The sequence below is a fragment of the Microtus ochrogaster genome, unplaced genomic scaffold, assembly GCF_000317375.1.
Source record: "Microtus ochrogaster isolate Prairie Vole_2 unplaced genomic scaffold, MicOch1.0 UNK15, whole genome shotgun sequence".
Taxonomy (NCBI): domain Eukaryota; kingdom Metazoa; phylum Chordata; class Mammalia; order Rodentia; family Cricetidae; genus Microtus; species Microtus ochrogaster.
The window spans coordinates 1,342,970-1,370,033 of NW_004949113.1; the positions used below are offsets into that span (position 1 = coordinate 1,342,970).

At 43.3% G+C, this 27,064-nt stretch overlaps 1 protein-coding gene across 2 annotated transcripts in view; it reads right to left on the bottom strand.

The window, feature by feature from the left end:
* Window positions 1-5,825: 5,825 nt before the first annotated feature.
* Window positions 5,826-27,064, bottom strand: part of LOC102001963 (zinc finger protein 25-like) — a 22,536-nt gene continuing 1,297 nt past the window's right edge. Inside the window, exons 2-7 of one of the 2 annotated variants that reach the window (XR_003378736.1) lie at window positions 23,513-23,639; window positions 20,752-20,844; window positions 19,175-19,284; window positions 17,922-18,693; window positions 9,430-9,645; window positions 5,826-8,965 (exon numbers count right to left, since the gene is read on the bottom strand). Coding sequence is in view for 1 of the 2 variants with exons in the window: in XM_005367005.3 (XP_005367062.3) it covers window positions 8,943-8,965; window positions 17,922-18,693; window positions 19,175-19,284; window positions 20,752-20,844; window positions 23,513-23,639 (1,125 nt within the window). In the remaining variant the exon portion in view is untranslated. The remainder of the gene's footprint in view (window positions 8,966-9,429; window positions 9,646-17,921; window positions 18,694-19,174; window positions 19,285-20,751; window positions 20,845-23,512; window positions 23,640-27,064) is intronic. The other variant, XM_005367005.3, reaches the window with a different exon arrangement.

Below are 27,064 nucleotides of genomic sequence, written 5' to 3' on the forward strand. Positions count from 1 at the left end.
GTCTCTGTAGTTCCTGTTCGTTTACCCAGATTTTCCATCTCCATCCTTCCCTCGGTTTGTGTTTTCTTCATTACTTCCATTTCATTCTTCAAGTCTTGAACCACTTCTCTTACCTGTTTGATTGCTTTTTCTTGTTTCTCTTGGTTTTCTTGGGTGTCTTTGAGCAATTTATTCATTTCCTCTACCTTTTTGTTTGTAATCTCTAATTGTTTATGGCAGTTTTTCACCTCCTGTTTAAGGTCTTCTATTATTTTCATATAATTCACTTTTGAGTTGATTTCTTCTAATTCTTCTGGAGTAGGGTGTACAATTCTTCTTATTTCGGGATCCCTGGATTCTGGTGATATCATGTTGCCTTTCAGGTTGTTGGAGGATTTCTTGCATTGGTGCCTTCCCATCTCCTCCGTCAAATGGAGCAAGGAGAGGCCTGGTGTCTTGGTCCAGTCTTTGCTGTGACTGACTCTCTGGGTGTATCTCTTCAGTGTAGAAGCAGGAACCTTCCGGTCCAGATGAAACTCCTCAGCACCAAAACATGGATGCCTGGTAGTCCATGACCCGCAGACAAAAGGGGGAACTTGGGGGGCAGGGCGGGGATGAGTAGAACACAGGAGACCCTGCCACACAAGCTGAAGGTGCATTTGCTCCCTTTCGGGGGTCCTTGAGGCCTGCCCGGTAGGCAGGCACTCACCGCTCTGGGTGGGTAGCCTTAGTGTAGGAGCAGAAAACTGTTCCTGAGCAAAGGACCTTGCAGAAAACTCAGGCTTGGGGGGGAGTTGTGTGTAAGAAAGACAGCCCTGCAGAAGGAGCTGAGGGAGGGGGGTTTGTGCTCTCTTCCGGGACAATCCGCCCCTGGATAGCACACACTCACCTGTCCAGATGGAACTCCTCAGCACATAAACAGGACTGCCTGGTAGCTCAATGATCCGGGGACAAAAGGAAGAACGTGGCAGACAGGGCAGGATCCAGGAGAGCACAGGAGACCCTGGAGCACAAGCTGAAGGTGCCTGGGCTCCCTTGCAGGGGACCTTGAGGCCAGCCCGGTAGGCAGGCACTCACCATTCTGGGTGGGTAGCCTTAGAGTAGGAGCTTAAAACTGTTCTTGAGCACTGGTCTTAGCATACAGCAGGGCAGGGTTGGGGGGAGGCTGGGGGGGTGGGTCGTGCATAAGAAAGACAGCCCTGCAGAAGGAGCTGGGGAGGGGGGTTTGTGCTCTCTTCCGGGACAATCTGCCCCTGGATAGCATACACTCACCCGTCCAGATGGAACTCCTCAGAACCTAAACAGGGCCACCTGGTAGCCCAATAATCCGGAGCCCTTTATTGGTTTTCCTTAAGTGATTTGCCAATGTCTTTCAACTTTTTGTTTCTCTTTTCCTCCATTTCTTTAAGGGAATTTCTCACTTCCTCTTTTAGAGCTTCAAACATACTTGAAGGTATTATTTTAGGTCATTTTCTTCTGCTTCATCCATGTTTGGTTGTTCAGGTCTTGCTGTTTTAGGGTCTTTAGGTTTTACTGGTGTTGTGTTGCTCTTTGTGGTGTAGTGTGTGATCTTACCTTTTCTACTCATCTTTTCCTCTAATAGGTGTGGTTGGGGCTTAGATTCTGTTGCATAATCTTCTAGGTGCCAGTGAATCCAAAGCTCAGATGGCTGTTCCTCATTGATGTGGGAGTGTCATATATCAATCTGTTGGTTTCATTGGTTAAGCAATAAAGAAACTGTTTGGCCCTGATAGGTTAAAACATAGGTGGGAGGAGTAAACAGAACAAAATGCTGGGAGGAAGAGGAAGTGAGCTCAGAAACCATGCAGCTCCTCTCAGAGACACCATGCTCCCCTCTCCCGGGGAAGACACGATAGCTCTGCTCTCTGAAGCAGACACGATGGAGCAAGCCGCCAGGTCAGACATGCTGAATCTTTCCCGGTAAGACCGGGGCTACACAGATTATTAGAGATGGGTTGATCAGGATATCAGAATTAGCCAGTAAGGGCTAGAGCTAAAGGGCCAAGCAGTGTTTAAATGAATACAATTTGTGTGTTGTTATTTCGGGGCATAAGCTAGCCAAGTGGCTGGGGTGCTGGGGACGCAGCCCCGCCGCCCTTTTTACTACACCTCATGGTACAGTCAGTGTCACAGTTCTAGTTACCCCGTTGGTTACTCCGTGTTCCTGGAGATAGCTCAGTGCTCCTGTGCTTTGCTCTGCTTTCTTGCAGTCTCCTGTCTCAGGCCTACTTTTGCCTAGGTTGCCGGATTTGCCCTGTTTCTCTAAATCCTGGTCTGGAATCCCTCCTGCAGAAGTCCCTGGGTTGGAGTTGGACCTGGAAAGGCCTCTGGCTCTGGTTTACTGCCTCGGAGGTCCAGGCTTGGCTGTCCCTGGAATGGCAGAGAACCTGCTTACTCCTTCTGAGGTCCCAGACTCACGCTCCGACCTGCAGAGGTTCCAGGTTCCTCCCTATTCCCTTTGATGTCCCAGACCAATGCCCGAACCCACAGAGGTCCTGGCTCAGGCTTACTCCCTCTGAGGACCCAGACTCATGCCTAGCCCTGCTGAGATCTCTGGTTCCTGCCTATTCGTTCCGAGATCCCAGGTTGACTGACACCCAGATTGGCAGAGGTTCTGGCTCAGATCTATTTCCTGGGAGGTCCTAGACCCATGCCCAGACCCACTGGGGTCCCAGCTTAGGCCTACTCCCTTGAAGGTCCCATATTCACATCCAGACCCTCTGTGGTCTCTGGCTCTGGCTTACTCACTCAGCGGTTACTCCCCTGTACTTGTTCTGGTGGAGATCGCTGACTCTGGACCTGGTTGCTGGCTCAATCCTGATCTGCCTGTGTCCTGGGACTGGGTTGACTTCCAGGGCTGGATTTGCTCCTGGCTTCTGCTCCTGGTGGAGCTTGCTCGCTTTCTGTCCTAGACAGCTGGTTCAGTCCCACTCCAGTTCCGTGGAGATCGCTGACTTGGAGTCAGGTTGCTGGCTCAATCCTGGTCTGCCAGTATCCTGGGACTGGGTTGGCTGTTTCTTATTATTTTATCAAATTTATTTTAGCACACAAGATATTCCCTCATTTAGTCATTCTAATAATGGACCTAGTCTCATATATAAGTTTAATTTGTGTATACTCATTTATTGTGTGCCCCCCCCTCTGTGTGTGTGTGCGCACATGAGCGCGTGTTAAAGTTTACATATAATAGCCCACAAATGGAGATCAGATGGAGACTCACAAGAGTGGATTCTCTACTTTTACCTATGTCTGTGGAGATTAAAGTCATGGCATCAAGTTTAACAGTAGCAATAGAAATGAGTGAGGGAATGGGGGTGGGAACTGAGAAAAGCAAAAGTGTGGGGTTAGATCCTGGCCTGAGGGAAGGTGTCTGATTGCAGGGGCTTTTGAAGCTGTGCCTGGTTAAGGCTGGAGGGGCAGGCTGGACCTGAGTGATGCTCTGTGCCTGGAAGCTGGCCAGAAGTGGGGCTCAAAGCTGAGGCATGGCTCAATTCAGCATCACATGATGAAATGTTTTTCCATCAGCCTCCTTGCCCAACCCTAGCTCAGGTCCCTGGCCTCTTCTTACCATGTTGGGAAACCACAGACTGCCCAATTTCACAAAACTTGGGCAAAGCTGTCAGTGTAAAGAGGATAAGCATGCAAAAGAAATGTAAAATGTACTGACTAGCATTAAGTTTTCTCTTGCAGATTTACAATTGTTTATTGATAATATCATAACACATTTTTTTATCTTTTGTTAGTATTTTATTTTTTATTTCCAATAGATAACCTCTGTACAAAATATCCTCTTGGGTTAATCATGTGATTCATTGGTAAATATCAGGTATGCTGCGAAAGCCTCATTATATTACTCAAACACATGTGTTGCCTGGCTTTTTTTTCAGTCTGTGTAATCAACACTTGATGCTCAAGGGCAATATGTGCCCGCTGTCTTTAATTGATGTGGGAGGGTCTACTTTTTGTGTTGATTTCATTGGTTAATAAAGAAACTGCCTTGGCCCATTTGATAGGCCAGTCCTTAGGTGGGTGGAGTAGACAGAACAGAATGCTGGGAAGAAGGGAAGTGAGCCAGATGCCATGCCTCTCCTCTCGAGGTCAGATGCAATGGAGCTACCCACCAGGTCAGACATGCTGAATCTTTCCCGGTAAGCCACCACCTCACGGTGCAACACAGATTATTAGAAATGGGTTAAGCAAGATGTGAGAGTTAGCCAAGAAGAGGCTAGATATAATGGGCCAGGCAGTGTTTAAAAGAATACAATTTGTGTGTTGTTATTTCGGGGCATAAGCTAGCCAGGCGGCTCCTACTGCACTTAATTTCCAAATATGTTTGGGAAATGTTGAACACAGAAGTGCTAAGCAAGTTTCTTCACTACAGGTCGTTCTCAGAGTTTTTACTATGCTACTGTTCACTGTGAGTGTGCAACGAGGGGATACAGTAAATAGTTGATCAAATATAATCACCAGCTGGGGTGTATTGTAATGCTAGTGTGTGCAAAGCTCTGGGCTCAATCCTGGGCACTAAAAAAGAAAGACATCGATTGTCCAAGGAAACACTTTTGCTTTATCATGAGGGTCCCTTTCTCCTAGAGATGCTCATTTTGCTCAAGGTCCATGAGGGCTACAAATATGCAGTGAATGAGAAGCGTCTTCATTTAGCTAATGAACACAAGAAGGACATATATACAATACAGGGCATAGACGATATCACATGGGAGAGGAACAAACTGTGCAAGGCTTGGCTGACATCTCATGAGCTCATTCATACTCACATGCAAGTGCCCATTCTTGGATTATCACTGTACTAAGATCAAGGGCCTAGACCTGGATTTGCATACATGCAGGTCTAGCAGAATTGGGGTATTTGGTGGTTATGTCTCCACCTTCCCATTCTTGTTCTCAATTTGATATATTGGCAGGTTTGAATGTTTTCATACTTTTCTTGGTCCAGTAAGACTCTTAGTGGCCAAAGAACATTATCAAACACTCCCTTTATACATCTATACATCATAAAATCATTACTATTAATGGGGGAAAATGGATGTAAAGAGCAGTCTTGGTCCAAGCACTTTGGAAGTTGAGGTAAATTCAACGAGACTTTCCTCCCTAGAGTAATCCGTGGCACAGCTTTCATCATCCCGAGTAGCTCTTACTGCTTATGAGAGGACCTCAAGTCCCTCAGGGATGGAGGCTTGGTTTAATGCTATGCGCTTATTCCTGGGATCTTGATTGTTTGCAGACACTGTGGGAGGTAACCCTGAAGCTGGGCTTAGTGGTGCACCAAGTCATCCTAGAACTTGGGAGGCTACAGCAGGAGGAACAGGAGCTCAAGGCCTTTTAAACAGTTCAAGGCCAGTTTAGGCTGCATGAGACCCTCAGTCCAAGTAATTGCTTACCCACTGTGAAGCCACCTCATTGCTGCAAACAAGTGTCCCTGTTGTGTATGATCAGGGTTTGCCTCCCAATTTCCCCATTCTCACCTATCCTGGTTTAGGAAAGTTGTCCCCTGTTGTGTTAGGAGCAGTGGGCTGCTTCCCGCCACCCGGCTAGCTTTACCCCGAAAATAATTACACGGAAACTGTATTCTTTTAAACATTGCTTGGCCCATTAGTTCCAATCTTTTATTGGCTAGCTCTTACATATTAATCTAACCCATGTTTAATAATCTGTGTAGCCCACGAGGTGCGCTTACCAGGGAAGATCTTAACCTGCATCTGTCTGGAGTGGGAGAATCATGGCAACTTCTTGACTCAGCTTCTTTCTCCCAGCATTCTGTTCTGTTTACTCCGCCTACCTAATTTTATGTCCTATTAAAGGGCCAAGGCAGTCTCTTTATTTAACCAATGAAATTAACACAAGCCAGAAGACTCTCCCCCATCAATTCCCTACTCTGCTCTGACATTTGAACTGGACAACCCCAGCCTGGGTGTAGGTTTGTTTCTGTGTTTGAGACAAGGGCTGGCTGTATTGCCCAGGATGCCTCAAATTATCATCTAAACATAATCTTCATCATCACATTCTTCTTGTCCTTGAAGGTACCAGGCAGGCACGTGGTCCACAAATATACACAAAAAACTCATAGACATAAAAAGCAAAAAAATTAAATTAAAAAAGAAATTGAAGGACAAATGAATAAAGCTTGTAGAGTCAGGCATGGTGGGATGCCAAAGCAGACTGGTGTCTGTGAGTGTGAGGCCAGTCTGGTCCACACAGTGAATTACAGGAGCTACGGTGAAAGACCGCATGTCAAACAAAACAAGAAAAATAAACGAGATAAAAGAACAAACATGTACCTTTATTTTTTTATGAGCTGTAGTTTCCAGGAAGGCTGAGGAGATGGTTAGAGCAACATCTCTGTGTCCTCCTGCTTCAGCCTCTGAAATGCTGACTAGAGGTACGTCTCCAACCCCACCCCTGCTGTGGGTGTATAGCCAAGGGGATCAGATCCAGGACCTCTGACGTGCTAGGTCAGTCTCTGTGAACTACACAAATCCCTCAGCTCTATCATAGCTCAAATTCTTTAATATACTCGATGACATCAAATACGATGCTTTGTGAGGAAGTTATTTTGACGCATGGGCATTGCTCGTGACATACCCAAGCTCAGAATTTTAACTAATTTGCACATAATTTGAATTTAAGTTTGACATAGTAGCCTCTCATAAGTAGGTTATATTATCCTTATTGATTTAGATCTGATTTTTATACGCAAATTCTTAATAATTTTAAAATGGAAAATTCATGGTAAAGCAAATAGCAAAATAGTAAGTGTAATAGTTTAAGAGTTTGAATTTTTTGGTTAAAGGAATGAAACTAAAACATGGGAACTTTTAAAAAATTCAACAAGAAAGTATAAACAAAATTATAAAGCATGCTACGGTCCCACTCCTGGATGCCAGAGCAAAGGGCAGGCCATATGTGCATATGGTAAGCAATGGTAAAAGCATTTCAGGAGAAAGTACAAAAATGAGATTTCTATGACCTGTCAGAATATAGAGACAAATACTGTTACTTCTGTTACAGGAGCACTGCCCAGGAAGCAATGGGAAGATGTTTATGTTTGTAGACAGGCTCCTCAGCAAATCTAGGGGATCCCATTCAATGTCTTGTCCTTGTGGTTTTTTCACCTTACTATCTGGCCATTGCAAATGGCTACTGCCCTATTGGCACAAGGAGACACCACAGGGCAGATAGCTCCTTCAGAAGGAAATGAGACAGTGAGTGGAGCCCTGCCTTCCTCCTTTGTCTCCCTTGATCTTTTCTGACTCTGTTGATCATTCAGAAGGTAAAAAGTTCTCTGCTAACCATCCATTCCTCTGCATCCCTACAGTTGGTGTTTCTGCACTAACCCTAGGACTCAGCTCAAAAGCAAGAGGATCTTGAGCCATACCTATCTGTGGCACTTTGAAATACCGGTACATTTCTAACCCTTTAGACTCAGAGTTGGTGATAAGTTTTCTAAGAGGGGAATGTGGGCAGAATAGAAGCCTATTGTGTCTTAGGTCCTTAGTGATTTTAAACAAGCCATCTCCACTTACAGAGCTACAGCTTCATGTATGATGGGATTGTTAAGAGGGAGAGCTGAAATGCAGCAACTGATCCCCCATGACTGGGGCTAGTTGGCCAGAACTTGTTTAAACTTGCTGAATTCCTTCATTTCAGGATTTGGTGATATGAAGAGGTGGGTTTTCAATCTGACCTCAGATATTATAGAAATTATAGAATTGGCCTTTGACAATGTTAGCAGAGAATGTCAACAGACCCTGCCCACAGTTCAAACAGCTAAAGGCATTTGAGAAGATTATGCGGGAGCTCCTTCAGGCAATAGCCGTTGAGATACCAGCCCGCTCATAGGAGCCTGCAGCAACATTGAGTCCACAAACCTGCTGGCTCTGATATAGGACAGCCTTCATGTTCTTGGGCCTCCTTGCCTTATGCCTGTAGTCTGCCTTTGCTTCTGCCTTACCAAGCATGAACATTCTTGCTTTTGTTTATACCTTTTAATTGTAAAGACACAGATGTCATCACTTTCTGGGTTCTTGGATGTTTCTTTTAAATGCCCTTTGGGCACAGATAATATTTAAAAAGTATACAGGCACATGCTGTCTCAGTTCTCTGAAAGGCTGACTCTCAGATGGGATTGGACCAACTACTTCAGAGCCAAGCACGCTTGTCTCAAGTTTCTTTCCAAGTTCCATGACTCAGGCTGTCCCTCTGACTACTCAGTGACAGGAACAGATGGAGAGATAGACAGACAGACAGACAGACAGACAGACAGACAGATAGATAGATAGAGAGGTGAGCATAATAAGAACTAATGAGAAGAGTTAATACTTTAAAACATGGCTACTGTGTTAGGAGAAAATGAAGGAACTTTAAACAAAACATGAGCGCTACTAATTATTTACTGGTAAAACATGGTGCTGACTGTTTACTAAACTAATTTGGAATGAGTATATGTTATATACTGTGGTAGTTGGAATGTAATTTGTTCCTATAAGCTCAGAGGGAGAGGCATTATCAGGAGGTATGTCATTGTTGGAGTAGGTGTGGCTTTGGTGGAGGACGTGCATCACAGTGTGGTAGGTTTTGAGGTCTCATATGTGCTCAAGCCTCATCCAGTGCTTCAGTTCACTTCCTCTTCCCTGCCAATCAAGATGCAGGATTCTCAACTACAGCACTATGTCTACTTGCTCGCCATCATGTCCCACCATGGAGATAATGGACTAAACCTCTGAAACTGTAAGCCACCCCATCAAATGTCTTCCTTTATAGGAGTTGCTCTGGTCATTGTGTCTCTTCACAGCAAGAGAAACCCTAAGACATATACCGACATCTCTCTAGCAATGATGTGATCAGTAGGGTGTTGACAACTTTTCCAGACTGTGGGCAGATTCTGATGCAGTTCAGGTTCAGGTTCAGGTTCAGCGGGTTCATCTTCACACGCTGTTTTTGATTTTTCCTGGGAAGACACAAAACAAACATCCATTCACCCTAGGCAGTGCACCAACAACAGACCAAAGTCCAGCTTGATGAATAAATGAGGGTAACTTACAGAAGCCTGAGCAGTGAGTGACTTACATAAGCATGGGCTACTCAAAGGCAGATGTGCCCCTGACAAGACCATACCAGCATAAAACTCACAAAAGCTACAGCCCCAGATTTTTCTGAGTAACCCACAACCAGCTATCAGATCAGTTTCCTCCAGACAGCTCAACTGCTCAACCTCCGCTCCTTAGGGTTTGATACTGCCTATATCACCTTGGGAGAATTGGACCTGGTGAATCTAATAAGTTTCAGGGACTTCTTGACAATTGTGAGATTATTTCCTGAGTACTAAGGAGCCTCCCTCCAGGATGGAAATGTTTCAATTTAGAGGCTATTGATAAAAAAAAAAAAACCCTCCAACCTTCCTACAGCTCTTACATTCTTTCAAGCCACCTCTTCCAGAACATTCCCTGAGGCTTAGATGGATGACATAGATGTTTGATTATTTTCCTCCATCTGAGATTGAGCATTGGATCAGAATGTCACAATAGTCACTTAGTCTCAGGAGTTCAGGTGGTTATGAGGCTTTGTGGTACACCACTGTAAAGAGGAAGTTTCCTCCCATGGCAGATTGGAGTTGACAGAAGCAGTAACCTATGGGCAAAGCACAAATATGGAGGAGACAGTTTGATAAGGTCACACCCACTCAACAAAACAATAGCAGTCGTTTGCCCACAGAGACCTGTGACTCCTTACCTATGGGCTTTACCCCTGGCTTACAGTAGCGGACACGAGTTCCTGCCTGTGGGGTACACGAGTTCCTGCCTGTGGGGTAGCCCTAAAATCCAATCAGAAAGCTGTCACGCCATCTGGGCACTAGCAGGCACCTTGCCTAGCACACAGCCAAGCAGCCAGCATGGAGCCTCCGGGCACTATGCAGTTCCATCACTCTTTTATTTTCCTGAGTTCTGCAACCAAAGCGTGTGTCATCTTCAGCAACCGGGTTTCACCACATAGTTCTGGTGTACATGTCATAGCAGTGACAGTAGCCCTTACTGTTTGGGGGACTCTGGGACCTTCCTGATCAGAGCTCTGACAGTGGACACTTTATCCAGCCACATTAAGTCTTAAAAGGTGTGCCTTTTAACTAAATACTTTAACTTTTATCTTAATTGTGCTTCTGGGTTAGGACATGCAAAGGTGTAGACAGGATCCCTGAGGGCTCACCATCATCCATTCCAAACAAAGGCATTTGATCTCAGGCAAAGCCAACAGTAATGGAAAGACCTCACTGCTTCATCAATTGTTCCATCATAAGAGCCACGGCCGGTACAGCAGCACAGACGTCAGCAACCACTTCTGTTAACTCATTAAGCCAATGAGGAGCGATTTATTTCAGGAAAAGCTCTATGATAGTGTTTGTTTAGCTGGGCTAATGCCTAAGGAGAGTTGGACACGAACAAAAGAATTTACTAGTGTACATATACTTCAGGATTATGTATTCCATGAACACTGTCACCCATAAGTCTGTTTTGGTCCCAGGCCAAACTTCAATATAAACAGAGACAGGAGACTGCAAGCTTGACCACTTAGGCAGACAGGACATTTATACAGCATGGATCTTCTGTATTTCCCAGGATTGTTTTAAGCATGCCAGTGTTGTCCTTTAAGTTTTTTTTGTGTTTTCAAGACAGGGTTTCTCTGTGGCTTTGGAGCCTGTCCTGGAACTAGCTCTTGTAGACCAGGCTGGCCTCAAACTCACAGAGATCCGCCTGCCTCTGCCTCCCGAGTGCTGGGATTAAAGGTTTCCACCACCATGGCCTGGCTTAATTTTTTTTTTCTTTTCGGAAATAGTTGTTACCAAGGGTCATATTGTCTACCTGGAAGAATTATGCTTTTCTGATAAGAGAACAGGAGACTTAATGGCACAGTTGTGAGCCTATGCTGCCTCCCAGAGCTGCCCTTCAGAATCTTTGGGAATGGTAATCAGGGTCTAATGGCTGAATTTAAGACAGAGCTGTTTCTTTAGTCTTGGGAATAGAGTCCAATGGCTACTCAGCCCTGCTAAACAAACATCCACACCCTAGCATCCTATAGTTCCCTTATTTCTGACAGGCCTGGTTGGCAAACTAATCTTTGGAGTATTTGGGGGGCAGTTTCCCTCTAGCTAAATTCTACTTGTATGACTTACTGTCTTCTAAGCACATTTATTAACACGTCATTTCTAGCATCAATTTTACTATTTTTTCTTCCTCTTTCTTTGACTTTTTTCTTTCTTTCTTTTTTTGTTTTGTTTTGTTTTTCAAGACAGAGTTTCAGCTGATCAGTAGAAACAGGTTAATTTAAGTTAGAAGAGCTAGTTCTGTGCAAGTCAAGGCTAAGGCCAAGCATTCATAGCCAATGCTAGGTCTCAGTGTCATTATTTGGGGGCTGGGGGTCCAAATAAAGGACGATGAGAAAGCTTACCACACCTTAGTTTATGCCTTACCAAGCCTGGATACATCTGCTTCTGTTCCTTCTTTCATTCATAAAGACACCGGTGGTACTACTTCCTAAGTTCTTTAGGTGTCTGGTATTATCAGCTCACTGAAAAGCTGCATCTGAGACAGGATCTGGCCTGCACACTCAAGGCCCAAGCATGATTATCTCAAAGTGGACTTCCTAGTCCCTGTCCTGGGTCAGGCTGACCCCCTGATTCTGTGACAGGGAGAAACAAACAAACAAAAACCTAAGGAAGATGCTGTGTGCTTAAAAAAACAGTTAATGATTTATGTTCATAGTCAAGAAAAAAAATCCTGCTTAAAAATCTCTCATTAATAACTTCAGCTGTAGCCTAGCAGTGGTGGTGCATTCCTTTATTCCCAGCACTCAGAAGGCAGAATCAGGCAGATCTCTGTTGAGTTCAAGGCCTGTCTGGTCTACAGAGCAAGTTCTACGACAGTCAGGGCTACACAGAGGAAACACTGCCTCAAGAAATAAAAACAATGAAAATCCAGCTATGCCTGCCTAAAATAGCCACAGCTGTGTATACAAAAAATATTTGTGTTGGTTTGAATAAGAATGGCCCCAATAGGCTTCTACGTTTGAATATGTGGTCTCTACTCAATTGAACTATTTGGGAAGGATTAAGAGGTGTGACCTTGTTGGAGAAGGTGTGTCACTGGAGGTGGGCTTTGAAGTTTCAAAAACTCACATTATTCCCAGTTAGTGCTCTCTCTGTGCCTCTTACTTGCAGATAAGAATGTAAGCTCTCAGCTACCGGCTTCAGCACCATGTCTGTCTGCTCTCCAGAATAAGTGTCACAGAATGTCAGTAAAGGCACTTCTGAGCAGTGGTTCTGTTTCATCTTGAATTGTATGGGCACTGGTCGCTGGCAGGTCTCATCAGGAGGAACATGAATACTAGAATAGCTCTGACTACAATGTTTAGTACCAAACAATGGGGCTTTAGATAGATACTGTACTTAAAAATAAATCACTAGCAATGGCGGCAGGGTTTCTCTGTGTAGTCCTGGTTGTCCTGGAAGTCCCTTTGTAGACCAGGCTGGCCTTAAAATAAGAGCTCCACCTGCCTCTGCCTCCCAAGAGCTGGGACTAAAGGCAAACACAACCACCACTGGTTGATTGGGGAGGGGGGCAAGCTAAAATTGCCTAATGACATATTCTAAATTCAGTGCAATTTCTTACATGATTGCTCTACAAATAATAGAATATCATTATGTTGAATAAGTGTGTTAAATGCATGGATGCCCATACTATGATGTACATGTGAAGAAGTAGTTTTCTCCTTACACATGGGTCCTGAGGATTGAACTCAGGTGGTCACCCCATTGGTCATCACTGGTATGGAAATTTTAATATAAAAGAGACAAGCAACACAAATTTGGTAAGTAAACTTTAACTGGGTAAATGTCCAGAAAAATAAACGCTATTGCTTCAAATGCATTTTCTTTCTTTTTTTTCTTCATTTTGATTTATGTAGTATATGCACAGGTATGTGAGCATGCATGTACTACAGTGTGCACGCAGAGGCTAAACGGCAACTTATGTGGGCTGCCTATCTTCTGACGCAGGCCCAGGAGATCCATTTATGTTGGCAATCTTGACAGCTATACTGATATTTTGTTTGGGATCTAACAGATAAAGCTTGACTGAATATCAGAACGTGGAGCTAAGCCACTAACTAGTCATAGATGCCAGGCAATGGTGTCACATACTTTTAATCCCAGCACATGGGAGACAGAGGCAGACAGATCTCAGTGAGTTCAAGGCCACCTTGTGCTACCTGAGATTGAATCTGTCTAAAAGAGAAACAGAGCTTATAATGGTATATTATCTGTATTTTCATAAACAAATCTTGCCTGGATATCAGAGGCAAAGGTAAAGCCAGTCAGGTAATGGTGACAGACCTTTAATCCCAAGATTTGGGAGAGAGAGGCAGATAGAGCTCTGTGAGTTCAAGGCTACCCTGGGCTACACAAGATCAATGCAGAAGCAGACCCAGGTGGTGGTGACCTACACCTTTAATCCCAGCACTAGAAGAAGTATAAAATGGGAGGAGAGAGGGGCTTAGCTGGTTAGCTTGCACCCAGTCTTGGTAGAGGTGAGACTTCTCCAGTGGCTTGGCTGCCTTGTTTTTCTGGTTTTTAGGTTGAACCCCAATTTCTGTCTCTGGGTTTTTATTATTTGTGCTACAATTGGCACCCAACATTTGGGGTATGAATTCATGAAAAAGCCATTTGCCTGAGGCACCACCAACAGACTGGGGCTGCACATGGGCTCCAGCGCCACCTCTCCACTGTGGGTTGCAGGCTCTCCTGAACCCCCTTCTTGGTCTGCTGACAAACTCGGTAGCTGCCTTGAAATCCAGTCGGGCTTCTACGGTTCTACGCAGCAATAATCAGCCTCATATCTTCATCAACTTTGTTGGTAAATTTGGTAAGATAATTGGGAATTCTTAAAGGGAGGAATTAGTTAAAACAGAGAGTATCCCCCCAACACATTAAAAAATGAGAAAAACTGTTATAATAGAGGAGTTTGGGTCTCTGTATGATAATATGTTAGAATAGAGGAGTTTGGGTCTCTGTATGATAATATGTTAGACAGTTTAAAAACGGATCAATTAAAGGAGGGAATATCTAATTTAGATGGGATTTATGGAACATCAATTGTAAATATTGTCAGCATTATAGTTTTTGTTATATCACCAAAAAGTTGATTAATCTGAGCGCTAAGATGCAGGACTTGGAAAAATCTAATAAAACAGATCACAGAGAGGTTCAAACCCAGACAGAAGAAGTTAATGGAGAGCCAGTTTCAGCATTGCATTATATAGAGGGGAACAGTATAGGATTTTCAGACAGCCAACCTTGATATACCCTTACAGAAATTGCCAAATGGCAGAGGCTCTGTCATAGCTAACTGGACTCCTGCTATAAATTTGGATTACAGAAAATTAGACCCAAAAGGTGCAAATTAGGAGAGATTGACTGCAAACTCTTAATGACTTCCAAAGATTGCTAGAAGACACTTCCCAGTTACAGCTCACGATTGAGGTAAAACCTGATGAACTAATTCATTTAAACAAAACCTTAGATGGCAACAAGGGCCTAAAAGTCCCAGGGAATTATCAGCTGAAACTGAAAGAGAATTGACTTTGATTGAAGAGAAATTACAGAAGACACACGTGGATCGTGTAGATTCAAATCTTAACTGCATTCTGGTCATAGTACTCTCCAAATATTCCCCTACAGGAATTTTTTGTTTGTTGTGTTTTGTTGTTTTTTTTTGAGATAGGATCTGTAATGATTTCAGCCACATAAGGCTGATACTTCTGGGTTCTAGGGGCCATGTATGTGCAGACAAGCCCTCAAGCAGAAGTGCCTAGTGGCTCCTGGGGATGCTAAGAGCCTCGCGTGACCCGTGTGCTGCATGGATTACATCATCTACGCATGACTCAGCTAAGACCTTGTGCATATATGTGAGCCCGTCATCTGTGTACAACTTAGCCACATCAAGCCCCTATATGCATACGCTAGGAAGCTTTTAAAAGCTGAACGTGCCATCTTCCTCTCTCTCTCTGCACACCGACTTCCCCAGGCCTGTGCACACCCCCTCTAATAAACCCCTAAGTGGTTTTGTTGTGTGTTCCATGTTTCCTTCTCACTAGCGCCAGGTAATTTCAGGATCTCTCTGTAACAGCTCTGGTTGTCCCGGAACTCACTTCATAGACCAGGCTGGGCTTGAACTCACATAGATCCACCTGCCTCTGCTCCCAAGTGCTAGGATTAAAGGCATGCACCACTACTACCCGGCCCCTAGAGGAATTTTAATGCAGAGGGAAGATATTATCTTAGAATGTATCTTTTCACTACAAACTGAGCAAAAAATTAAAAACTTATGTGGAAAAAGTTTCTGAGTTAATTCTAAAAGAAAAATTGAGACTTCATTAATTAGCAGAAATTAGAGTACTGTTTAATAATGATGAAATTAACAAATTATGGGAAGAAACTGAACCCTGGCAAAGAGCTTGTAGCAAGCTCTTTTTTTGGGGGAGAGATTAACAATAACTATTCCAAAAACGAGAGAATTCGACTTATAAAGAGAATGAATTGGATCCTTGCTCACATTGTATGGGACACACTAATAACTATACTACATTCTATACTAATGCAAGCAAATCAGGAAAGGCAGATTAAAAACCAGAAAATTTAAGTAAAGTGGAACAAAACCCTTATGATTCTGTCCAACTCAGAATTATATGCTATTCTTATGGTACTAAGGGATTTTAAAGAACCTCTCAACATAGTTACTGATTTGCAATGCAGAAACAAACCCAGGTGGTGGTGACCTATGCCTTTAATCCTAGCACTAAAGGGAATATAAAATGGGAGGAGCGAGAGAGGCTTAGCTGGTTAGTTTGCAGTCACCCAGTCTTGGTGGAGGTAAGACTTCTCCAGTGGCTTGGCTGTCCTGTTTTTCAGATTTTCAGGTTGAGTCCCAATTTCTTTCTCTGGGTTTTTATTATTCATGCTGCAAGAGCTCACACAAAGGTGATCCCAACACTTGGGATCACACACCATTAATCCCAGCACTAAGGACGTGGAGACGGCGGGGGGGGGGGGGGGCGGATATAGGGCTGGGCAGAGAGAGGGCTATAAAGTGGAAGGAGACAGGAGCTCAGTGCATTCAGCCTGAGCATTCGGTTTGAGATTTTATAGAGCTAGCATTCAGTCTGAGGATTCTTAGGGACAGGATTACCCTTTGATCTGAGGATTCAGCAGAGGTAAGAACTAGTGACTGGCTGCTCTGCTCCTCTGATCTTCCAGCTTTCACCCCTGATAGCTGACTCTGGGTTTTTATTAAGACCAACTAGAATCTCTCTCTCTCTCTCTCTCTCTCTCTCTCTCTCTCTCTCTCTCTCTCTCTCTCTCTTTCTCTTTTTAGTTTTTCGAGACAGGGTTTCTCTGTAGCTTTGGAGCCTGTCCTGGCACTAGCTCTTGTAGACCAGGTTGGCCTAGAACTCACAGAGATCTGCCTGCCTCTGCCTCCCGAGTGCTGGGATTAAAGGCGTGCGCCACCATGGCCCGGACCAACTAGAATTTGCATGACAGACAGCAAGCATGTTTACCTGAACCAACTTGGTGGCCATGATTCTTCACTTTAAAAAGTGATTTGATGCTTGCTAACATATGAGTGGCTGGATGCCTACTCTAAAATCCTTATATTTATAGAATAATATGAATTCTGATGCAGTGAGGTAACAATGAAGCATAGTTTTCTACATCATAAATACTTTATCATTTTTGTAGTTTTTATGCTGACAGATGAGTAACCGATGATACACATTTGTTAGACTCTAGACAGACACCAAACAGGTCATTCCCACTTGCAGCTGTATTTTTCTCCATCCTCATAGCTGATTCTACAAACAGGACCAAGGCTATGGTCTCCAAGCTAATACTAGTATGGTGCATAAAAGTTAACTAAAAGGGCCTCTCTCCCCACCTCACACAAGTCCTAAAGTTCACACATCCATTTCCTGGAATGCAAGGCCCCTCCACCACCACCTGGGACTCGGAGGCCCCTCATCAACCACTTTCTATGGAATTCTCACAGCCCTGTGCTCTAATGCTCCCTCCCACAAGCTTTAGAGCCCTACACTGCCCTGAACTTGTGCGCCAGCACCCAAAATGGGCAAGGTGAAAAGCAAGTTACCCAGTCTGAACCGGGTAAATGATCTGCTGTACACTTACTCTCACGTCTGTATATACTCTATGTATACTCACATAGTTTGAGGTCTGAACTCTTCTGGGTGTTTTCTGGTTTTTACTTAGAGAATCCCCCATCTGTGTGAGCTTTTAATAACTGCGACAATATTTCCTATTAGAAAACCTTGTAATCATTAAATTCATAGGGCTACTAACCTCCTTGTATATCTTGAAGTCAAATCAACTAAGTTCTTACAGTCCTTCAATTCAAATGGTATTTCACATGTATGCATTGAATATGCAGAAAGAAGCCATTTACAGCCCTAGGAAGTTGCACCAGTATGTGTTCCCTAGAGTTAAGACCTGGCTTGTGGAAGAACATTTTCAAACATTCTTCACATTCACCAGTCTCACCGGCATGCAATCTCTGACTTCAAGTGAGGACCAACAGTACACAACAGGTTTTATGCAATACCTAGGGTTTCTCATATGAGTCACTCAGGAAGAGAGACCAGAGATACAGTAGCAACATTTAAGGCATTCTTTATGTTCCCAGAGCTTGCCTACTTGAGTTCAGTGAGGTGCAAAGAGGGCAGATTTAAACTACAAACTTCCCCTTAAACTCTCAGTGCTTCTCACTTGAAAGCAATCTGATTTTGAGAGAGAAATGAGTCCCATGGAAAAGCTTTTCTGCACTGTTTACATTAGTAAGGTTCCTTACCTGTGTGAGTGGCCTGATGGCGGCTGAGTTTTGATTTGCTGTAGAAAGCTTTCCAGCACTCTTCACACTGATAGGGCTTCTCACCCGTGTGAGTTCGCTGATGCAGAGTGAGGTTTGACTTGTTGTAGAAAGCGTTCTTGCACACTTTACATTCGTAGGGCTTCTCACCGGTATGGATTCTCTGGTGTGCAGTAAGGTTTGATTTCTGCCAGAAAGCTTTCTTACACTCATGACATTCGTAGGGCTTCTGGCCTGTATGGGTTCTCTGGTGTCGAGTGAGGTGCGACTTGTAGAAGAAAGCTTTCCTGCACTCTTTACAGCCATAAGGCTTCTCCCCTGTGTGAGTCCTCTGATGTAGAGTCAGAAGCCACCTGCGGCGGAAGGCTTTCTCACACTCTCTACACTCATAGGGCCTCTCCCCGGTATGAATCCTCTGGTGTTGGACGAGATGGCACTTGTGGTAGAAAGCTTTTTGGCATTCGTCACATTCAAAGGGCTTCTTGCCTGTATGAGTTTTCTGATGTCGAAAGAGATGTGACTTGTGGTAGAACTCTTTCTGGCACTCTTTGCACTCATAGGTCTTCTCTTTAGTCTGCGTGCTCTGGTGTTCTGTGGGTGGTGACTTACCACGGACAGCTTCATGACAGTCCCCACAGTCATAGTGTTTCCTGCGTGTGTGACTCTTCTCGTGCTGGGGCCTTTGGCAGGAGGTTTCCACACAAGAATCTGGCTTTTCTCCTTGGTGTATTTTCTGTTGAACCTTTAGTTGTGCCTGAAGGCAGAAGAATTTGTTTTATTCATTGTACACATTGTCCTAACTTGGCTTCCTAATGTTTTGTGAGGTGTGATTATTTTTAACATGAAACCTCAATTTTTCATCGGATATTATTTCATCCTAAACAAACTGTGTCTTGAACAATAAGTGCTATTTAACAAAAGATTTGAAAAATACCCTGAAAAAGCCAGAGGTCTCTTGAATATAAAGTTCCCCCATTGAATATTTCCTTTGTGTAGAAAGATATGCCTGGTCAAAAATGGCAGGATGCTCTTTCCCCCTTGCTACAGAGACTAAGATATACAACATATGGGAGGAGTTTCTCAGTTACCATCACTGGGCTCTTTTCGAGCCTATATAGTATGGAGAAGTAGTACATTTCGACAGGAGAAAGATTTACAGGAAACCTCCCCAAACATTTCCACTCTTAATGTTCAGATTACACGTAGTCTGTGTCCACAATAAAAATTTTACTTACTTCAGCCCCTTCTTCATTAGATATATTGCTACTGGTAGTTTTCTCTTCACACAAATACCTCTCTTCCTTTTCCTGGATAGTCTCAATTGGAACATGTGCTTTTCGAACATCTAAAATAACATAAAAATATCAGTATCCATGAATAACCATATTATTTATTAACTGAAACATATAGTCCCTCAGTTTCCTCATGTAAATTTTATAGCAACATTGGATATGACAATCTATTCTTTCTTTTGTTTGTTTGTTTTGAGACGGGGTTTTTTTATGTATCCCTGGCTGTCCTGAAACTCCTGGAACTCAGAGAGATCTGCCTGCTTCTGCCTTCCATCCAAGTGCTGGGCTTAAAGATGTGCGCTACCACCACCCGGCTGACAATTTAATTCTTAAATAAACTAGTACAGCTCTGGAGAGATGGCGCAGTGGCTTAAGTGTTGGCCATGCATGAGAACTGGAGTTCAGATTTCCATAATTCAGGCAGGCTAGATTAAACATTGGATTTATAGGATCAGAAAGCGACAAAAGAACCTTAGGGGGAGCTGGCAAGAGACCTTACGGATGACGAAGAAGAGCGATTAAGGATGATTTCAGGTACCAGACTTGGGCCTCCACAGTCAGACACGTTAAACCTTACACACCTCAGGCACCGTGAGCATTTCTCTCAGTGCCTCTGCACTTTCAGTTTCCATGGCTGCTCTTGGACAAAGGAAACCCAAACAAACAAATAACAAACCCTCTCCATAGGAACTGTCGGTGTCCACAGCATCTCTGACTGGTGATGATTTCTTTCCAGGTTCTTGGAGCACAGGATGTCTGGTTTTAGAATTCCAAGAAATGTGACTTAAACGTAACCAGTTTCTTCTCCAAGGCCAGGCTGCTGCTATAGAGTAAGCCACAATGCTTGATCCACATTGCTTGACTCAATGGTCAGAACACTGTTACCTCCTCCACTGAGGAATGCTCGTCTGCAGTTTTTAGGTCTATGACTTTGATTCTCCAAGAGGAGAACTCACCAATGTAGCTAGCCTCTCAAGTTTTTCAGGATCTTGTTATTCAGTCTTATTTTTAAGTCAGTCAGTCAGTCAGTCAGTCTCTCTCTCTCTCTCTCTCTCTCTCTCTCTCTCTCTCTCTTTGTGTGTGTGTATGTGTATTTTGTTTTCCATCGGACAGTGGTGGTGAATGCCTTTATTCCCAGCACTCAGGGGACAGAGGCAGGAAGATCTCTGTGAGTTCAAAGTCATCGTGGCCTACAGAGTGAGACCCAGGACAGGTAGGGTTGTTACACAGTGAAACCCTGTCATGAAGACGAAAAAGCAATCAACCAACCAATTAAACAAAACCCCATATACATACATACATACATATTTGTTGAAAATATAAATACATAGATATAAATTTTCCCTTCAACAAAACCAGTGAAATGGCTCGAAAGGGAGAACTCTCTAAGGACTGCAAAGGTCATGGGTCTGGTTCCCATGCCCAGCTGTCCTCAGCAATGGTGAAAACAGCACACTAAGACTAGCAGCCAGCTATCTCTCTTCTGGTTCATCTCCTTTATTCAGTATTCATGCACAGACCTGGAAAGTTCCAGACTGAGGCTTCTGCTTTACTCCAAGGCCCAAATCCATGCTCCAACTTAATGATCAACTCAGGTTTGGCTGTGCAGTGCCCTGCAAACAGGGAATCATACAGACATGGCGTCAGAGTGCTGTCAAGTCCACTGAAGAAAGAAGACAACAACCCCATTTCTTTGATTGGCATTATGGTTAGTGCATTCAAATTTGCTAGTTTTACACTCATGTTCTTTAGTCTTTGGAATATTACTCCCAAGTAACACAATACACAGTAAATTATGCAACATAATTTTAAAATTTCAATAAGCAGATGACAAGAGGAAACAAAAAGATGAAGCTGGAAAGACAGCTTTGATGCAGAATATTATTTAAACTGTGCTATATTCATCTGTGCTGTGGAACATTTGTTTAGTGATGCAAAGATGAGTTGCATTCTTTTATGTTGCATTCGTTTAACTCTGTAAAGCCGTGTCACTTTGCCTACCTAAAACACCGGATTGGTCTAATGAAGAGCTGTCTGGCTAATAGCTAGGCAGGAGAAAGGAGAGGTGGGGCTGGTCTGTAGAGAGAATGAAAAGGAGGAGAAATCTAGGCCGAGGAAGACACAGATGAGAAAGGAACAAGAGAGGAGAAGGAGAGCAAGACTCCAGGGGCCCAGACTCCCAGCCACACAACCAGCCACACAACCAGCCACACAACCAGCCACACAACCAGCCACACAACCAGCCATGGAGCAAGGAGGAAAGAACGGACTAGAATGGGGAAAGGTAAAGGCCCCGAGAGAAAAGGTAGGTGGGATAATATGAGTCAAGAAAAGCTTATTTGTAGTTAGCATTCACAACTAGAGTAAGATTCTGATTATTTGGGAGCTGGGTGGCTGGTCTCTAAAAGAGTTTTAAAAAAAAATCCAACTTAAATGCTACTTAGGACATTCTAGACAGAGATAGTGGTTTTAAAAAGAACCAGCCATAAATTTTCCCGGAGTTCTTAACTGTGACCTTGCACTTGGCCATTAGAATAACTGCAAAATTGAACCTGGACAGTGATAATGCAGTGAACAAAGGTTTCAAGTTCCCAACAAAACACAAAATCAGTTGGAAGTTTCAGAATCTGATGCCAGGAATATAAATTAATATCGATAATAAGAAATGCATGAAAGGCAGAGGCAGGTGGATGCCTGTGAGTTCAAGCCCAGCCCGGTATACAAAGTGAGTTCCAGGACAGCCAGGACTACACAGAGAAAACCTGCCTTGAACACCCCCCCCAAAAAAAAGAAAAAAAAGAAAGAAAGAAATACATTTTTATGTTTCCTTAAAATATAAATACAGGGACTGGAGAAGTAGCTCATTATCAGGGCACTTGTCCAGTAGTCAAGATGTCCTGATTTCCGTCTAAGCACCGAATAAACCAGCGCTGGTCTCACATCCTTGATTCCTAGATCAGAAATTCAAACTGTGCTATATAAGAAATACAAATCCAGTGTGACATACACGAGACCTGTGTCAAACAAACGAAACAAAATATGGAAATACTACATAGCAATCGTCTCCCACTGTTAAGTATGTGTGTGAATAAGCAAATACATTTTTAAAAAATTATTATTTATTTATTATGTATACAGTATTCTGGCTGCATTTTTGCCTGAACACCAGAAAAGAGCATTAGATCTCATAGTAGATGGCTGTGAGCCACCATGTGGTTGCTGGGGATTGAACTCAGGACCTCTGGAAGAGTAGTCAATGCTCTATACCTCTGAGCCATCTCTCCAGCCCCAAGCATATACATTTTTGCAGAGAAACTTGCACTATCCTCATTGCTGTAGCACTGTTCACATAACCCACGATACATGGTCAAGTCGGTGATGCTCAACAAAAGAAGTGGTAGAGAATGTGGCATACACACACCTGCATGGGCACGGTGGCATGGACACAGCTGGAGGGGAGTTTTGTGAATGACACAGTAGCCTGAAATGGGCTGCAGCTGTGCTTTGAGCTGCAGAAGGCTTAGCCACAGCGGTGGTAATGAGGTAAGGAGAACCAGAGAGCAGATACCTAGGTCTCCCATGAAGGAGAAGGGGCTGGTAACACCCCCTCACAAGACTCACACAATCACGCAACAGATTCCGTGAGGGAATGTGTCTGCTCATCCTCGGGGTTCAGAGTTTTCAGTAGGAGCTGCTTGAGATTCATCTTTGCTGTCTGCTGGATGAAACTCGTTTATTCATCAAAATAGATAAAAATGCACGGAGCTTTTATTCTGTCTCCCCAGCAATGGCAGAGAACATAAGTAAAATGTGACAGACACAGAAACAGAACCTGGCATGTTCCCGTCAGGCTTACAAGCTATAATTTACCTCAACGCTATCAAGTACTGGTCACTAGAGTGTGGAAAAGATGCAGGAGAAAGCCACAGATAAAAAGATGTGTGTAGCCACTGGGGTGCCTTTGGAAGGAACGAGAAACCTGGAGTGCTCAGTAGTACATTGGTGAATGTATACCTGCCAAACTACCTGAGTATTTCATAACAGCCGTCAGGAAGTTTTAGATGATCCTCATACAAAGGATATCTGAGCCGACAGACTCACCAGCTACCATCGTCTGATTATTACACACCAGCAAGTGTATCGCAAAGACACACTGTCCTACATGAATACACATGGGAGTGTGTCTCCTAACATGCCTATCAACTTACTATGAGCAGTGAGCCATGTTCTCTCACTTATCACCAAGCAGAAAGCTAGCAGGTTTACAGAGGTTAGCCTCACCCACGAATGCCAGGCTGCTGTAGGTCTCCAGCATCACATCCCTGTAGAGGGTCCTCTGAGCAGCATCCAGCTTCTTCCACTCCTGCCACGTGAAGTCCACAGCTACGTCCTCAAATGACACTGATCCCTGTAATGACAGATGAGGAACAAAAGGGGCTGAGGGGTAGGACTATGGCTTGATCAAGTGAGACCCCTGAGAGGTCTCCAATGGGAATCATAGCCCAGGTGACCCAACATCCAGAACAGCTTCAAGGCAACTGGCTGAGACAATATAGCCTCACAGACTAGTACAGCTAAGATTTACCCATAATCCCAAACTTTCTCAGGATCCCCATAACATTACCAATGCTCCCAATAAGCAGGAGCTAACATAGAAAACTACTACCAAATTCCCAAAATACTATTTATAAATGTTTGTTTTCATTTAAAGGAGATTGATTATAAATGATTAATGGTCATATTTAATCTCTTTCTTAAAAAATGGGACTATGATATAAAAATAATTAGAAAGGTAGATTATTAAATTTATTTTAATCCATAAAAACCTGTTAATCTCAAATACTTTACATTGGTATGGATTTTGGTTTATTGATACAAATTTAAGTTCAATTTTGTTATACTTTGTATATATTTCTACCCTTGGTTAAGGTATTATATTCATACAGCTCATTTAAAATGTAATATATAGCTAAGAAATACAAATTAGTAGTCACATGGGAGTCATGGGAAGGAGAGGAGGGGAGGAGGAGGAAGGGACAGGAGCAGAGAAAAAAGTATAGCTCAAAAAAAACCAATTAAAAAAGACCAAAAAAAAAAAAAAGACATGAAGATGGGAGGGGCATGTGTTGGGAAATGGGAAGAGGGATTGGAAGTGTCTATGACCAAGATACATTGTATCTATGTATGAAATTGCCAAAGAATAAATAAAATAAAAAAAAAACAAAAAAACCCAGATAAAAAACAAATTAGTAGTCATCTATAATAGTCAAACTTATAGTCATGATAGTTAGGTTTTCTAGATGTACAGAGATGTATTTCAGATGGATAGGTAATCTTCAAACACCTACAGAATATGGCATATAAAATGTTCTAAGAATTTAGACTTTTCTTGACAGTGAGACACATCTGTTCCTGGCAGCATCAATTACTTCAAGAGGATGATGGGCATCAAAGAAGTTCCCTATGGAGTTTGTTTTCATTGTGGCAAGGTAGCCATTTGGGCAAGAAAGTGCTCTCAACTGGACTGTTTGACAGCATGCTGTATAACACAGAAAAGTGACTGCTGAAATTGGCAAAACAAGATGGGATAGTTCTTCAGGGTTCCTGTTTCATGGAAGAGTCTGCCAGACATTCTGCAGGACACAGAAGAAAATGATTGACAAAGTGCCAATATAGAAAGGGCAGTTTCAAATGTCTTGCTTCACTGAGAAGTCTGCCAGATCCTCTAGGCCTATAGGCTGAACATGGATGACCCAATGTTACAGAAGAACTTTGGGTGACTGTCCAGAAAGCCAGATATATCTATCACTTCTAGAATTTTGGAAGTTACTTACAATGTACTTCTAGTTTACAGAGGTATTATTGTATCCTTCTGGGGTCGTTAATGGAGTTCAAGACTAGTTAGTTACAATTCTCCTAGTTATGACAAAAGAAATTAGATATAAAATGTTAGGCTCACAAAGATAGGATAGATAATAAAATATTTCCTTTAATTTTGCCAAAAACAAATAAACTAAATATTGTACCGTAACTCTTGTATGATAACTGTTTTGTTATAATTTTACAATGTTAAAGTTAAAATCTTCCTGTGAGTATGTTTTATGGCCAATGGTTAATAAAGAAGGTTATCTGACCAATAGCCAGGCAGAATAGAGCCAGGCAGGAAACCCAAGCAAAGATACAAGGAAAAGAAGGCAGAGTCTGAGAGATGCCAGCAGCCACCTGTAGACAGGCTGCTCGTTTGTTTTCCAGCCGCTCAGACCCGAAATAATCACACTGAAACTATATTAATTAAAACACTGCTTGGCCTATTAGCTTAGAATTCTTATTAACTAACTCTTATACTTTAAATTAACCCATTCCTATTATTTTATATCTTACCACAAAACTCATGGTTTACTGGTAAGGTTCCAGAGCATCCGTCTCCTTCGGCAGCTACATGGTATCTTTTCGACTCTGCCTTCTTTTCTATCTCTGCTTGCAATTCCTGTCTTGTTCTATTCTATCCTGCCATAGGCCCAAGAAACTTCTTTATTCATTAACCAATAAAAGCAACACATATACAGAAGGACTTCCCACACCAGCCACCAGAGAAGCAAGATATGAGGTAACAAGTCACAAGTCTCATGGTAAAATATAGAATAATAGAAATGGGTTAGTTTAAATTGTAAGAGCTAGTTAATAAGAAGCCTGAGCTAATAGACTGTAAACAATATTAAGCCTCAGAGTGCGGGCAGAAAAGAAATAATACCCTCAAAGAGTAACAATACAATTAAAAAGGGAAAGGAAAGGTTTGTAGGAACGCATTTGCAGACATACAGGTACAGACAGAGAAGTCGTGCATACCCTGGCCAGGTTTTGAGTGCAGGCCCTGTTTTTCTTAGGGAGCCTCTTTTATCTTTTTCCCCTGCCTCCTGTGACTGACACACCAGGACTCAAGACCTTAGCAGTGGCCTTTTTCAGAGTGGAGGAATGTACCTGTTCTAGACTCAACAACTCCAGAGCTTCTGAGTCATTCCCCACCAACAGTGTCTGCCCACCACTGCCCTGACCTCCCCAGCGTGAGAAGTAGAACTGAAGAACCCCACCCTCACCCCCCAGAGGTTGGTCCTGGGGCTCTAATGGTAGCCAACAGATTTATCAGTGCTTTTTGTATTGGGAGGGGAGGGAGCGGTCAGGGTCATCATCTATGTACCTGTCTACACATCTTTTGCTACCTCTTTGGGGATTCCTTAGGCACCTCTTATACGCAGAGGACTCTTGGCAAAGTTCAGGGGTCATGAAAGGCAGACCTGTTCATGGATTCTGTGCATCTCCAACTGGCTCCAGGTCTGCCTCTAGTCATATGTACAGGAGGCCAGTGTGCAACTGGGGGAAGGGGAGGAGAAGGGTAGTTAGTACCTGGAGGCCTGAAAAATGCCAATTCTTGACCGGGGCTCAGTTGGTTGTTTCCACAAAAAAAGGATAGACTCCTGAGGGCCCCAGCCTTTGCTCTCAACTACTCTGGAGACCAGTGCAGGAAGGTCCAAGTTCAAGGCCACCCTGCACTCCCTATAAGATCCTCTCCCAGAAACCAAACAAACAAAAAACCAAAACCCAAACTAAAAAACCAACAACAATAACAACAAAGAAAACAAAACAACACTGGGCAGGTGACTCTTGGCAAAATGTTTGCCTAGCAATCCCTAGGTTGAGCTTCAGTAAAAAGAGCACACAAGCGCGCGCGCGCGCGCGCACACACACACACACACACACACACACACACACACACAGAGAGAGAGAGAGAGAGAGAGAGAGAGAGGGAGTAGTTTCTTTCACGCCCCAGAAGACTGC